The following is a 16,623-nucleotide window of genomic DNA, read 5'->3' on the forward strand; positions in this document are numbered from 1 at the left end:
ACAAACAAAATGCACAGTGACAAATAAGCAGGGCGCAGTCCAACTGTTTCAGACATGAAAGGCGAAGAGCCTGTGTCAGCTCGCTGTGCTTTGATAATGACATCATCCACACAGACAATTCATGCCGTCATCCTTTTATGTTGGAATAACACCATTAGACAGCGCCAAGATTCTACTGCATGATAATAGTCACAGAGTTATATAAAACAGTTATTCTGCAATCGTGTTCAAAGCATAGTTTGTCAATTCATTGGGTAAATAAATACTGTTCCATGGCTGTCTATGCATCAGGTTCACTAAACTAGCAGAAATGTTGAACACCGGCTTGCTCCATGTTTTTTTTATCTTATGATTAAATCAGAAGACGGTTCAACCTATGCTGGAGTGCATCCCGTTTTCTTTCACAATAGAGTTGCCCTGGGCCATAGAGATGTTTACTTTATAGTCTATGGCTTTGGGCAGGCCAATAGGGGACTGCATACTTTATCCAGTAGCACATAAAACAGACTGCACAATGGGACAGCCTATCAAAGTATATAGAGCTGGCTGCACTAGTCTGAAGGACCCCCAACTTGTTGTTGGTTGTGTATAATCCCAACCAGTGGAGGCTGGTGGAGGTAGAAATCGGAGGACGGGCTCATTCTAATGCATGCAATGGAATGCATTAGAGTGAGCCCATCCTCCGATTTCTACCTCTGCCAGCCTTCAATGGTATATGATGATAGGGAAGACGTGCATATGGCTAATTTGTTAAGACACGGCTAATTTCTTGGGTTTCCAACAGGGTATGTAGTGTTGAAACTGCAAATTCGCAGACAAAACGCTGACGGGGTTGGGCACCCCGGTGACCCAGTGTTCGCCTTGTCATGGAGATAATTTAACATCAAAGACCATTTAACCCTCTTTTGCATGAATTATTGAGATAGCAGCCTCCGGAGGATTATTGTGAAGCCGCGCCATCTGTTAGCTAATGGCGAGCGAGAGCTCAGGTGGGTTCAAGGAGTTTTGAGAGCCACCTCAGGCTTACATAACCGAAGAGAAGACGGCCTGTGGTGTCAGAGGGCATGCTAGCGTGTGATCTACTTTGTGGATTTGATTGATAAGATCACCTAATAGAAAAGGTACATTTAATATCTATGAAATGTTTTTTTGTTACCTCCTTTATTGTTAAAGTATATTTTTCGAGAGAGTATACTTGTTATAAACTGCAGTAATCTCTCCGTTTGGCGCATTATTGTAGATAGACACGTCATAGAACATTCTTTGCTGGTTCTCAAAAAAGCACATGTTGCCTGGATAACGTGAAGAGGAGAGTGCGGTCTGTGTGTGGGATGGTTTGTCTGAAATAGAAATGTTTTCCTCTGGAGAGGGAAAGCAAAACAAGCACTAATGAGTCAATATGAGCCACAGGCAACAGCTTTGCTTTATCTAACACCTCCACAACATCCATGTCCACTCAACCAGCTCTTTCTTATCGGACCCACTCCCCTGACCTCGCGTTGCTATTCGCTGCACATGTCAATGACCCAGCCTTGTGTAAAATAACATCACCTGGTGTCAGTCAATGGGAGATAAACTAACACTACTGCCTTCTGCCCCCCCGGGTCAAATCCACTCTTGACACAACATAAACAGAGGCCCCTGTCAGTCGGAGTTGTCAGAGACGTGACATCTGATAGGATCATTGTCTTCCCCCCCCGGAAGGCATCATCAGATACCAGTCAACAAGAGCACAATGCTGACATCTCTTCAGTCTATCTGTTATGATCGACCTTGTGAATATGAATAAAGAGGATACAGTTTGGCTCTGAATGTGATGTGAGAGTTGTACAGTAGGTTTTGTGAGAATACAAGATCGTTATACAACATTGAATAACACCCACAATGAGGGGCATGTATGCTGTTACGTAAAAGTAGTGTAGCTTTGTACTGTTGAGGTGCTTCTAGTTATCATTACTAGAATGTGGGATATGGGACTGTCCCACTTTCTCTTGTGTAATTACTATGTAGATAATTACTACGTAGACAGACAATTACTATGTAATTACACAATTTTACTGGAAACACATTCTATTAGGCACACACATATAACACATTATAACTCATTATAGACATATTATATTAATAATACTGTATATGATAGTACTGTATGTTATGTCTGCCTATAAGACTTATTTTTCAACTGATGGAAAATGGTTTATAATAGTTCAGGATCATTATGAGGTTATAATGCAATCATACTTGCTTATAACAAGTCTTATAACGCACACCAAACACATTATACAATAAGTGTAAAGCAGGGGAGGCTGGTGGAGGTAGAAATCGAAGGATGGGCTCATTGCATGGAATGGAATGAGGAATGCTATCAAACACGTGTGTTCTGTTCCATGCATTACAATGAGCTTCTCCTCTGATTTCTGCCTCCACTAGCCTCCACTGGTGTAAAGTGTTGCACCAAATGACTAGATGACTATAACAATGGGATGTTTCCTGACCTCCAGGGACTGCAGGTAGCCTTCCTGGGGGTCACAGAGCAGGGAGGAGATGCGGTGGTTGTTCCTCATACAGCGCATACTGCTGTCCTTCCACAGGGGGAAGATCTGACGAATCACTGTCATCCGTCCCAAAGCACTGTGGGCCAGCTCCATTATCTCAGTGTCACTGATCTCCTACAAAGAGAGAGGGATGGGAGGGAGGGATGGGAGGGAGGGATGGGAGGGAGGGATGGGAGGGAGGGATTGGAGAGAGAGAGGGATGAGTGGGAGAAAGGGACGGTGAGAGAGAGAGAGAGATACACGACCATCAACAGAAATCCAGACAGAAAAAACAAATGAACATCAGTGAACGTCAAGCTTCAATACAATACATACTGTGACAGTATGTCCCATTTCATTTTTTTTTTTTTTTTTTTTTTGTCTTTTGGATAGACATAAACAATAATGGTAAACAGAAAAATAGATTACCTAACAGACGAAGATAAACACATACACACACCAATGCACACTCAAAGGCACAGACACACATGCACACCCACACGTGCACGCCCCCCCCGTGAATTCAGTAGCTCTGCTGTGTGTGTGGCGGTGTAGAAGTCCACAAGTGGAGACTTCGAGAAATGTGTGGAGAATTGGAACAGAGCAACAGCCTTCTTCTGCTCCTTCTTCCTTCAGTGTACCGTTTTCAACCAAGTGCCCCGGCTGAGCCTCCAGGCGTGTCTGAGCTCCAGCCGGAGTGACCCAGTCCCAGTCCCATCATCTCGGCCTCTGCATCAACCCACACCGCCGGTCCCTGCTCGCCCCAACAGCTGTCAGCTTGCCTTCCCTGAGACTTCCCCATATTTGTTTGTTTTTGTGATATTTTCTGCTTGCTTGGGCTTCCCTGGGACCCTGTGGGAACGGACCCAGGCAGCATTATGCAATCCCAGTGCCCCCCCCCTCTCCCCCCCGCCTGGCAGAGCCTGGCACTGTCGGGGGCAACCTCTGTGTCAGGAGCTGTGGTAGAGGCAGCAACAGCAGCAGCAGGAGGAGGAGGGACGCCTATCACTTCCACATCAGTGAGAAGGGAGCTAGCATGATCTGATTATGATACAGACACATCTGGGGCGGACTACTGGCAGTGCTCTATGTTTCAGTCAGGCAGGAAGTAATGTGTTGCGTAAACATGAATACTGGTCAACTTCAATTGTGCGTTCTCTCACAGCAATATCCCTTACTGACCCAACACATTAACAGGAACTTGATGCTTCAATGGGCAATTCTTCACAAAACAGCCAGGCTCGTGTACTGATGATAATGGTGATGATGGTGATGATGATGATGAAGTTCTATCAAGAAGTTAAAAGCCCAGGTCTCTCACTCAAGCTTCTCATTTCAAGGTAAAATCCACAAATTCACAGAACGTTTTTTTGCTTTTTTTTTTGTTTTCTTCTTTTTTTTTCTTCCCTGCTGTCAGCGCTAATGGTCTGTCCGGAACACGGTGCGGCAGGCCAGAGTAATACAGTGCATCCCGCTGGATGTGTCAAATGGAACATCCTTTTTCCATTAAAGGGTGTTAGAACGCTTGGCCTTGTTTAAATCCCCACCGTAGTCAGGGCGTTGGTGTTTGCACTAAAAGCCTGACGTTGCTCTCCACGCCCTGTGTTGCCCTCCCATGCCCTCCGATGCCTGTTCTGATTTCACACTCCAATGTGCACAACATCTGCAGGTACATGCCTAGCCCTCGCTGGCCCTGAGGCGCTACCATCTGGTCATCCAGCGGGCCAGTAGAGGAGAGGAGAGGAGAGCAGCGCTGGCCGAGTCAGGCTGGAGAGAGGGAAGGGGAAAGGGTGACGCATGGAGGACAGACAGCTGTGGGATATTTGGATGGAGCACAGCTATTTAACCCTTGGGGAAACCCTCTCATATACAGTCTCGTGTTTATGGAGAGACTTGTCCTGGCCTGGGTTGCCGTAGGGAATGAATAAGTAATACAAAAAAAGCACGGCTTTGGTTTTCTGTCGGTGAAAGAACGACACTAAGGTTTGTGTGTGTCTCTGTGAGGACATAGTACAGTACAGGGTAAGTGCATTCTGTAGTAGTACAATATGTATATATAGAGACATTTTCTCATTCACTTTGACCCACAATACGCTCTACGAGAAACATTCAGTAGATAACACACACACACATTTGTGAGGCAGCACAGTTACATATAAGATACAGTATACACACATTATCCGAACAACTATTGTCATTGTATGCAAAATAAAAGGATAATCCACAACCATGGAAGGACAATGACTCACTGTAGATACAATATAATAGTAGTACATATTGAAGAGTGTACAAATAGGACATTGATTTATACTGTATTTTCGCCAACCCGTTGTTCACACAGTAAAACATCAACAATTCATTCATTGTCTGATGATATTTGTTGCAAGTGAACTATGGTCTCCACTGATATCACAGAAACACAATTATTCTTAATGAGGCTCTCCTCTACAACATATGTACGGTACAGGCACTGAACTGTTGTATCATATTGTATATGTATATAAGTATGTATATATATTGTATATGTATATAAGTATGTATATATATTGTATATGTATCATATTCTATTAATTCCCTCTTATGTCTCTAGATGTGTGTGTGTTTTCCAGTCTAAGGGAAGCTGCATGTAGTCTACACAGAGAATACTGAATATGTTGATGATATGCCCCCTAGATATATTTCAAATCACATATTTCACGTAAAGCAAATAATGCATAAGGAGATGTGAACAGAGAAAGGTCATTTTCATGTGTTCACTTAATTATTCATGAGCTTGGCTTGTTACAGTACCTTGAAGTACCAATGAGTTGTTAAAGGTGCAGACACTCTCCACTCCTCATTATATTTTCAGAGGATGTACAGAGGACTGTTCAACCATCTCTCATGAGAGCTCACAATTGAGATTCTCTTAAGTAAGTAAGGAAAAGCTCAGCTCAGTATAAACATAACAGAAAAGAAATAGCACATTGTCAACTGACAGCAAAATCACTCAGCGAAACCACACCAGCACAACCGCCCGCCTTTGGTTGAGGAAAAAACAAGAAACAAACACATCGATTAAAACACCATCTGTCACTGTATCATTTATCCCTAGCAAGCATCAGCCATCATTAAAGACAGCCATGTTGTCTGCTAGCCTGTGACATCAGCACAGCTCTCTGCCTACCACTGGGCAGTCTGGGTAAAGAAACTCCACAGGAGGCCACACTTGTAGCGCGGTGCATCTCCTCCTTCCACTCTCTTATTCTGTCTAACCTGCTTTCCTGTCAGCCATGCTTTTTTAATTGGGCTCCGGTGAAATGACTGGATGAAAGGGCAGTCTTGTTTACGTCTCCACACCGTCAAGGTACTGCAGACAGGCTCTGACCTAAAGAGATCCGGCTGCAACCGTGTCTGACCATTATCCATTATCACAGCTCTAAAGCCACAAGAACAGCCAAAAACAAGTGTAGTGTCCTGCAGGGGAGGCTGGTACAGGCGGTGGATGGGCTCATTGTAATGCACAGAATGTTATGAGGAATGCCTGGTGTCCTGGTGCGGATATCCACACAAAGTCTAGAGACGAGAAGTCTGGGGACAATAGACTCAGGTACTGTAGGCTATTCACTCTCCCTCACTTTCCCTCAGATTAATTAAGCATGTGAGGCTTCTGTAATTAATCAGACATTGGAAAATGAGGCTGCTCGAAAACAAGTATTTTTTCCCGAATTAAGATTCTTAACTTGTCACTGGCGGGGGAAGCTGTAATGTTGGCAAACTTAGCAAGGGGTGACAATTTGGCATTTATAATTTACAAGACAAGAACGATCCACATGCTCTGAAGATGTACTAATTGGAAGCTCAGGCCTTGATATTGAAAAAGAAAAAGAGGGCAGTTCCGGCATCCGTTTCCACTTGGCATCGCTTGTAATGATAGAACACATTAGTGAAATTATAGTTGAGTCCAGAGAGAAATCCATGATGCGAAAAATCTTTTGACAGAAAAAATGCAACTGGATTGGAATTGTTATTTCACCCGCTTATTAGCAGAGACTCTAAAGTGCAAATCGCCCAACATCTTTGTAAGGCACATTGAGGATTTTACTAGTAGGCTATTATAATACATAATTAGCACGCTTTTATTAAACCTACATATTGGTGACTGCAGGATTTCATACAATGCTAGGTGCTCTTGAACCTCACCCTTATGTGGGTGACAAGACAACTGAATGTACCAAGCAGTTCCCTTGATCATCAACTTGTTGTTATTGAGTTTATTAATTTCGGAACCTAGAATCTCATCTCATCTCTTGAGATGAGATTGAGATTCTGAGGGCGTAGGAAGTGAACACTGGGGACCGAAAGTTGTCAGCAAGTCTCCGCCCCCTCTGAAGCAGCTTTTGCCTGATCTGCTCGAGATGCCCCTCCTGTTTCGCCCTACAGCATGTTTACAACAACATTAAAACATGGAGTTAGCTGAATATGTTTTTGATGCCACCTCCCAGCCCCACTTCAGACTCAGACTCGTCAGACTCATCATTTAAATGGAGAGTCTGACTTAGTGAGACTAGGAGACTAGAAGAGAGAGAGAGAGAGATGGAGAGAGAGAGATGGAGAATGACAGACAGACAGACAGACAGACAGACAGACAGACAGACAGACAGACATACTCTGACAGATGTTGCTTACCTCATTCACAAACACCCAGTGACTGTCCTTGGAGGCCAGATTTGTTTCGACAGCCTGCAGAGAGAGAGAGAGATAGAGAGAGAGTGAAAAAAGAGCTAACCACACTGTTAACCATCAGCTAAGACTGTGGAGGAAGGAGACACATGTAGGAAGACTTGGATGTATTGCCACTGCTTCTATCCAAAAGACACAATGTAATAGTACTCTCTCATACTGTCTTGTCATAGCACATTATACAATGGCAACCTGGCTTATTGGCACAGCATGGTGGGGAGGACTGGTCCAAAGCCCACAGCTACCAGGGGAGGCTGGTGGAGGCAGAAATTCCATGCATTACAATGAGCCCATCCTCTGATTTCTACCTCCTCCAGCCTCCCCTGGCAGCGACAGGACATACTGTACAGATCCTCCACAAGGAGAGACAACAGCAGGACAGTCATTTATCATCAACGCTTTTTTTATTTCAATTTCCTCAAATCTGTCAAAATATGCAAACAGTACTGTTCGAACAGAAACTCAGTGGCAGTGAAAATAGTGCTGTTACAATTTCCTCCCTTTTGTTCTTGTTAGTTGTTCTCGCTGTGTTAACTGCCTTTCAGTCAGCTGTTTTGGCAGTTGGATCAAATCTTGTAAAATACCTCCCAGCCAGCGTTTTGTTCACCTTGGTAGTCTACTGAAGGTACTGCCAAAATGTTGAGTGCCTAATCTTGGGGAAAATGAACAACTGCTCTGTGGTACGCCTTTACCTTTCATAACAGTGCTTGGGCTTATACTGTACCATATGCAGTACGACAGAAGCTCATAAGACAAGCTATCATGTACAGTATTTCACACTATGTTAACACTTGTGTTTCCACTGAAATACCAAAGCACATACCATAAGTCACAGAGAGATAAGACACAAAAATGTGAAGCGTTTCAGCCAGATGAGAGCCTACAGAGTGGCCATGGATCAACCCTACGGATCCTGTCCTCAGGCTGGTTAGCCCTGCCAGATGTTAGCCTCCTCATTTGCTACCCTTACTATAGGATGGCTTTACACATGTTAACACTTCAGTGGGTTAATGCCCAACATAAATAGTTACTGTCCTTTTATGTCCCATCAGAGGGTATGTACAGTACACACAACATGAATAATTCAGTGAGCGGTCTAATGTGGCTAGTTTGTTAGCATCTGCTGCTGACACTTGGAGGAGGTGGGGCATGGCTTGGCTTGGAGGGAATGTGGCTCATTTGGTTTCACCAGGTTAACTGAACTGCACACCACAAGATCATGATAACCCACTGAGCTAAAGTCCTCAACAGGTCCCAGACAGGATATTCATCATGCAAGTCTTCTGGCTGGTCAGATGAGTTCAATTGGGGAAAAAATATAAATATTCCATGACAGTGTAATAGTACATTTTCAGACACATGAGATGAAGAGGGTGTACTTTTCAAAGGATGCAACTTTTATAGAATATTTTGGTGCTCTATTTATGTCTAAAAGTTGTTTGCAACGTATTGGATTGACTGCCTGCTAAACAGCCAAATTGCCCCTCCGGGACAATACAAATTCTCTGTTCTACTCTGAGGATTCATTCTCCATAATATCAAACCACTTCACTGCACCAGACAGAGATGAACAGAAGGATCTGCTTAGTCAATAGAGACATTCATGCTCCTGTCTAATCGAGTCTGTATCATCTTTTGACCTTTAAACACCTGACTACCTGCTGAGGTGTCAAAAAAGTACTGAATCTCATTCTCACATTCTGGATCAAATTTATAATCCATATGACAGCATTAAATATAGGATTATTACTGTGAGTCATCGCCGGCCTCATGTGCTGCATGACATTTTCAATGAAGGAAAGGTGTCAAACACCATGTTTTGCATAGGAGGTATCAGGGATAGCTGGTAAAACGTCAAAGCCCCTTAGACATCGATAAACAGCCCACCAGTCTCAACACACGACACAACACCATCCATTTAGTCATATGTGTCATCACAACCTTTTCTCATCCTATATATTCTGCCCCGATATATTCACACCACATTTCGTGGTCCGGAGATAATCGCGTCATGTCCCCAAAAGCAGATTATATCGACGCAAGCCTGTCCCTTCGCACCATTGTATGAGATCTCTCAAGGGGACATGATGAGTCATTCTCCCGAGGATACTGCCCATCAGAGGTGCAATGTATGACTCCTGGCCTTGCCTGGCCTGGTTGGTCAGTTTGCCATGGTCCAGATAGCCACTGAGTCACAATATTGACCTAACACATCACACTATGTCTGTCAGCCTACAGAGGAGAAGAGAGAGGACACCACTTGTTTGGGGATCAGTGAGTAAGAGAAGTGGAAATGAATGTGCAATGTGTGGTGTCACTGAGCACATTTTAAAATATGATATACACCAAAAAAAGCAAATAAGCAACGCAGTATTGTGTAGACAATATTTGCATGTTAACCATTGTTATGATGAGGATGAATTGTGAGCTGCAAGTTCAAAGGCCTTGGAGGCAACATGAAGGAAGGGAGGAATTCAAAGCTGTCGCTGCCCTTGCAGTCCAGACAGTTCAGTCCAGATCTCCCAGCCAGAGACTCCAGATAGTGGGTAAAGTGGGTGCTGGCATTAACTGATTGGCAGTGGTGGGCAGTAACTGATTGGCAGTGGTTTACAATGTGTGCTACGGAACTTCTGGTTGGGTGGGTAGAGTGGGCAGAGTGGAGACAGGCCTGGAAGATGTGACAACCATTAACAAGGTGGTGAGTGCGGGGGGACCTGGGTAGAGACACTGGGGAGACGCTGCTCTTAACACAAGTTATGCAACATCTGACCCGGTCTCAAAGACACCGGTTTTTCAGAGGGTGGTCAGAATACTCCAGCAATTTGTCAAGCACAAATGAAAAGTGCATGTCCATTAAATCACTGTAACACAAGTGCACTTACTACAGTATGAGGATATTGTCACAAGCGAGCACTGTATTCAATAATGCATTGCTGAGCTCTAAAAGCTCTTATCTTATTAGAGCTGCCATTAGCCATTGTGCACATGTAGTGGAGGTGATTTGGAAACATGCTCTTGTGATGAGGTAGCCCTGTCTGAGACATTTAAACTCAAGTGTCGCCATCAGTGCTTGAGGATGTTGTCTTGGCCTAATGGTAGACACTTGGTCGTCCATTTTTCCCCGGTTTGAATCCTGCCCATCATGATTCTGCCTTATACTGTAAGACATGCCACAAACTGCCTGAAAGTGTTAAACAATCATTTCAAGTGTCTTGATACAAGGAGAAATTAACATTAAATCCATATTAAAATTCACTAAGTGAATTAGTCAATTTCTTCAACCTATTATACACTTGATATCTCAATAATAAGAGCAATCAAAAGGGTAATTCTTGTTACAACACTGAGAAATTACCAGAAGCAAGATTTATTATCTCTTTATCATTGAAGATCCTATTTTTCTCTTTTGAAAAGAAAAAAACAAGGACAGATGGAAGGTTTGATCGGTTGCAAAACAAAGCTCAGAGATAACCTTAGCAAGAATGTCTCTTCATCGCAGTATCACCGTCAGGTCAGGGTACCGAGATTACTTAAACATGTTCCCTATGCTAATAATATGTGTGTAGGTGGGAGAAGTTGAAGGTGGGTGGCATAGAAGGGTGGCATAGAATCCCTACAGGGATGGCATAGAATCCCTACATAGAATCCCTACAGGGATTCTATGCCTCCAGAGGTCTGTGAGAGCAGGTTTGAACTTTGCATCCAATCAATGTGTCTTGGCAAACACATTCACTGCAACACTGTATAGCACTCTAACATGTCAGAGAGAAAGTAGGTTGAAATGACTGTATTCAAAATGCATTCAAAGAGTTTCTTATGAATGATCTTTTTTCCCAATTATAACAGAACATCTCAACACGCTATTGCTACATGAGGTAACAAGATCATACTACAACGTTGTTAATAGTTTAAATCACAGCATTACTATTGTTGGAGTAAGATGTTTCCTACCATTTTAATCTTGTGGAGTTAGATGTCAATCATTGTCTGATACAGAATGAAGAACTACTGTACCACTTTGAAAAACCATGGATGGAGTGTTTCACAATAGTGTGTACCACACTAACACTTGAATTCAATTAATGCAGAGAGCTCAAATAATTAGAGTTTTGGGTCTAACCCTAACCCATTATTTTCACAAGACTACATTCACATTTTGATTGGTTGGTTATGTGGTTATGATTATGATTGAGTGGTCCACGTTGCTGATTATATTGCCCTGTGCCAAGCCGCCAACATACTCAACATGGAGCACTTGGGACACAAGATGCTAATATGTACCATAGAATGCCTTATCATGCTTCATCTGGGTGTGGAAAAACAATTTCCACCCACGCATATCTTTCCTAATTAACCATGCATATGCAAACCTTACAACTCTATTAGAGATATAATGTGCTGAAAAAAGAAGATGAATGTTGTTCTGCATCAGGATATTGAACTAATACTGAGTCACTAGTGTCTTGAATATTGAGGACCGGTACTAGCTGTTTTTCAGCATTCAACAAGGTGCACAAGGTTTCCCTAGGTTTTCTGATTTCTGGATATTCAACCAGCAGATGGCTTATTTTAACATTTATTTTTATTTTATCGTCCTTACCTTAACCAGTCTCAAAGTGCTTGAGGCAAGAATATTGATGTATTGCTTGCTCTATTGAGAAGTACAGTAGCTACAGTACTATGGTGAGATTAATAGTTTGGATGAAAACATCTCAGTTTATGAACATACAAAGTATTTACTGTAAATATTTTTTCCTGATGATAGCATTGCAGATCTGAATGAAGTGGCACTGGGCAAACCAAAACCAAATCACTGATTTGTCTGTAGTATCACAGTTTTTCCCAGAGGTTTACAGTTTTTACTTAGAGGCTGTTAGAGATGGTAAACAAAGCCCACTGATAGGGTAATGGACTCAGATGAATCGACCAGACAAACGCAGAGCCATCAGAGTAGCCAATTTCAGACAAACAAGATTCCAAATGGATTTTGCTCGCTGCGTCTCTCCTGAAAGCTGGCACAGGCCCTGCGAAAGTCTCAGCAGGGCTCCCGTAAACGTCCATGTTCTGTAACTATGGCAACAGTCTTCATGGCAGCTTCCAGGCTGTATTTGTGAGGGAGACGTTTACCTTTCTCTTTGTGACTTTACTGGAATTGCAAAGTTAACTTGTACATAACTTGCACAGTAAATGCGAGGGTTCCGACGACAGGTATGAAACTTTATAATGGATTTCGTTCACTGTTCTGCAATACTACTGTATTCCTCTGGGGGAAGAGTCTAGAAAATGCTACTCCTTTAAAAGAAAAGATCACAAGTTAGACGCTGAAGTTTGGAAGGTGCAGGTTTCTGAGGTGACTTTTGAGTGGACTCTCAACGGTTACAAGGACAATGTCTCAGTATAGAATGCCTCCAGGGGAGGCTGGTGGAGGTAGAGATCGGAAGGACAGGCTCATTGTAATGCATGAAATGGAATGAGGAATGGCATCAAACGCATGCATTCCATGCATGACAATGATCCTCTCCTCTGATTTCTGCCTCCACCAGCCTCGCCTGAATGACTCCACTGCTCCCTTCTCTGCTGTGACGGTGTCTGACCTTTTCATTGCTTCTCTTGCATAGACAGCTTCATTAGAACAGGTGCTCTAGTCTTCATTACTGGAGAAAAGCTGCCAGGATGTTACAGTTTTCTCGGTGCATCTGTGTTTTTATGTAAATAAGCAGATACTCGGGGACGCGCACACACACACACACACACACACACACACACACACACACACACACACACACACACACACACACACACACACACACACACACACACACACACACACACACGTCTCTTATTAGAGTGACTTAATCATACTATATGCCTGAGGAACAAATCACTGTAATGCATTTTCAGCCTAAGAATAAGATAGGGCGACAAGAGCTTTAGGGCCTCGAAATCCGCACTGGACTGTATACAGTTCATATTCAAGGGGGTGGGGAGGAACCAACTCATATTAGTGGATTGTAGAAAGCCACTGCAAGGAGTCACAAGGTAAACACAACACACCAGCAACACAACAGTTGCAGTGTTCAAACCAATCAGGGAGTCTTAGGGATGGGAGTAGTCAATATGACAATAGTCATATTACTGACACCGTCTACAGCCAGCGCTGGTGACTCATAGTTTGGCTGCTCCTCAGTGTCATGACATGTCAGTCATTTATCTTTCCCATTACCAGCATGTAGTCTGGAACGGAAGAAAAACGTTATAGGAGTACCTGTAAAAGAAAACTCCCAGCAGCAGTGGTATGTTCTTGATAACAGGGTCCTTTGAATAGAGCCATGAATTCAGCCCTGTGAGAGGGAAATTGAGGGGTAGGGTAAAACCATAAGGAAGAAATTTACAATTTCACATCTGCTTGGCAAATATGCACTCTGCCACTTGTGGCTGTCTTTTTCACTCTGTGAGTGATGGTTGCGTTCTAGTTCCCCAAGTATTTCCATGTCTTGATTTTCCCCTCACCGGTGTCTGGACTCATCTTTATTTCAGAGAATCTCTCTTCATGATAAGGATTCAACACACTCTCTGTACTCTCAACAATGGCATCAATAATGAATTTGACCTTCAGTTCAAATGTCAAGAAAGTATTAAAAATGCAGAGTTAATATCTGGTTTAGTAATTTCTTCTGCTTCTGGGGAAAATGCTTACTAATGGGGAAATAAGTCGCTACACTTTGTCTGGGGATTAACAGCTCTTCTTAATTCAGCATTACAAATAAATATATTCAAATCACAAAATGGTTGTGGGTGTAATGAAGGAACAGGTAGACCTCCCCATAAAGGTACATAGATAAAGTACATTCTCACAATTAAATTAGTCTGCACAGACAGCAGTTAAGAAAACAAAATGTCCGCTGCACACCGCCATGGCAGGCTTGATTGAATTATACCCCCAAGTTGAACATGTAAATGGTAAGAATGGCTGAGGCTCCTGTTTTAAAATACATTTTTAATGCAGTTTCTAGAGCGTTTGCAAGAATACATTGTAAGTGAGTTATTGTACAAACAGCTGCGAGGAAATTCCACAGTGAGTCATTACACTGATATGAAAACTGTTATCTGCTGTTCGTATCCCTTTGTGTTGCGTGAGATCTTGTTGAAAAACAACCAATACCAACAATAACCACAAATTGATTCCATGCTGTATATTCCTCTCAGAGGCCCTTGGTGTAACAGTGTAGTGTATCAACATGCTGTATATTCCTCTCAGAGGCCCTTGGTGTAACAGTGTAGTGTATCAACATGTGGTGCATACAGATGAATGTGTCTAAACGAAGAGGACAACAAACCATGGTCTCTCTCTCTCTCTCTCTCTCTCTCTCTCTCTCTCTCTCTGTCTCTCTCTCTCTCTCTCTGTCTCTCTCTCTGTCTCTCTCTCTCTCTCTTTCTCTCTCTATCTCTCTCTCTCTCTCTCTCTCTCTCTCTCTCTCTCTCTCTCTCTCTCTCTCTCTCTCTCTGTCTCTCTCTGTCTCTCTCTCTGTCTCTCTCTCTCTCTCTCTCTCTCTCTCTGTCTCTCTACAGTAATATATTTCCAGGACGGACACTTTGACTGAGAGAAATGGAGTCAACTTCAGTGAGTTAATTATCTAACCATCATCTCAATTAGGAAAATGTGCATTTATTGAAATGTGAAGAAGACCATTCATCTTAGAGAAACTTGTTGGAGCCTGATGCTGAACCGTTCAAGCCATATACTTGAGAGAGACAATGACTATATATTCCAATCCACCCACACTCTCTGTCTCCCTTGAGTTGAACATCAAAGATCCACGATTGCAGACTCAATTCAACCTAATGAAGGAAATCAACATACTACGGTTGCACACAAAAGAGAAAAGGTTATATAAATCTGAATTTCACTGAAGACTGAGCAGTCATTACTGCACATTCCTCGAGGAACACATATTGTAACAAGGATAACTGATTCTGTTTATTTGATTATTATTTACTTTCTGTTTTCAATCCCTGCGCCAGGGGAGGCTGGTGGAGGTATAAATGCATGTTTGATACCATTCCTCATTCCATTCCATGCATTACAACGAGTGTTTGATACCATAACTCATTCCATTCCATGCAGTTACAATGAGCCCTTCTTCCAGTTTCTACATCCACTACCCTGAGTATACACTTTAGTTTGATTTTCATTTAGTGTCTGCTAAATTACCTGCATTTTGCCTTAGTTGTAATTAGCTTAGCGCTGACTCTGACCGATGCTAACCTTAGACCTATACTGTAGCTGGAGAAAGGTGGTTGGAAACATTAGGAATAGCAGAATTCAATAAAACTACAATCACCAGAGGAAGACTCTTTATAAACCAAATGTTTCTATACCTTGGCTTCCACCCACACATTCCTTTTCTCAAGGTAATTCTTCATTGTTTTTTTCAGCCTGGTTTTCCCATTATTTCATCATAGAAAGTAGCCTGCACTGTAGTGTAGTGTTCCATAGCACTCAAACCTGCAAGGCCTGAGATTAAGACGTTTTTATGTGATGTGGTGTGTGTGTGTGTGTGTGTGTGTGTGTGTGTGTGTGTGTGTGTGTGTGTGTTTGTGTGTGTGTGTGTGTGTGTGTGTGTGCGTGCGCATGCATGTTCTACCCCGAATTAAGGAATAAGCCAGCTCTTTCACAGTTTGCCATTAATTTAGCGCACTAAAAACAAGCTCTGGCAAGTTATTGAGCAGGAACTACCATTTTTCAGGATTCTGGGAAAAAGTAGTTAGGCAGATGAAGTAAACACTGATTTGTCCTCACTTAATAACCTGGAGAACATTTCTAGGACACAATGTTATTTCAGAGAGGGATAACAACCAACAAACAAATACAGCAAAAAAAGCACAACCATATTTTACAGATTAATTTTATTATTTTTGCTGAGCAAAACTACAGTAATACACTCCATTAAAGGAGGAGTGTGTGAAGCAGATAAGAAGTCATTATCAGGCTTGGCAGATTACAAGGCGGTACAATTCACACCTTTGTCACAAACAATCCAATTATTATCCAACAGGGCGGTTGAATAGCAGAACTGTGATGACTGATTTAAGCAAGAGGACGAGCAATACGAGCAATACTCAAGCATTTACTGCAGCAGGTCTGCAGCTCTTTCATTGTTAATGTGTTGAAAATGTCACCTGTGGCTCAGTTGGTAGAGCATGGCGCTAACGCTTAGGTTGTGGGTTTGATTCCTGCTGGGACCATACTGAAATGTATGCACTCACTGCAATGTAACTCGCTTTGGATAAAAGCGTCAGCTAAATGGCATATATATATTATTATTATAGACTACTATATTTAAAGATAATGTACATTATTAATGTA

At 42.5% G+C, this 16,623-nt stretch overlaps 1 protein-coding gene across 1 annotated transcript in view; it reads right to left on the bottom strand.

Annotated features, from left to right (window-relative positions):
* grid1b (glutamate receptor, ionotropic, delta 1b) overlaps positions 1-16,623 on the bottom strand; it is a gene marked incomplete at both ends in the record, with an annotated part of 214,449 nt that overhangs the window by 30,083 nt on the left and 167,743 nt on the right. The window contains 2 exons of the mRNA XM_083686971.1: positions 2,496-2,669; positions 7,203-7,256. Coding sequence (XP_083543097.1) covers positions 2,496-2,669; positions 7,203-7,256 — 228 coding nt within the window. The remainder of the gene's footprint in view (positions 1-2,495; positions 2,670-7,202; positions 7,257-16,623) is intronic.

The sequence above is a fragment of the Argentina silus genome (assembly GCF_951799395.1).
Source record: "Argentina silus genome assembly, chromosome: 16".
Taxonomy (NCBI): domain Eukaryota; kingdom Metazoa; phylum Chordata; class Actinopteri; order Argentiniformes; family Argentinidae; genus Argentina; species Argentina silus.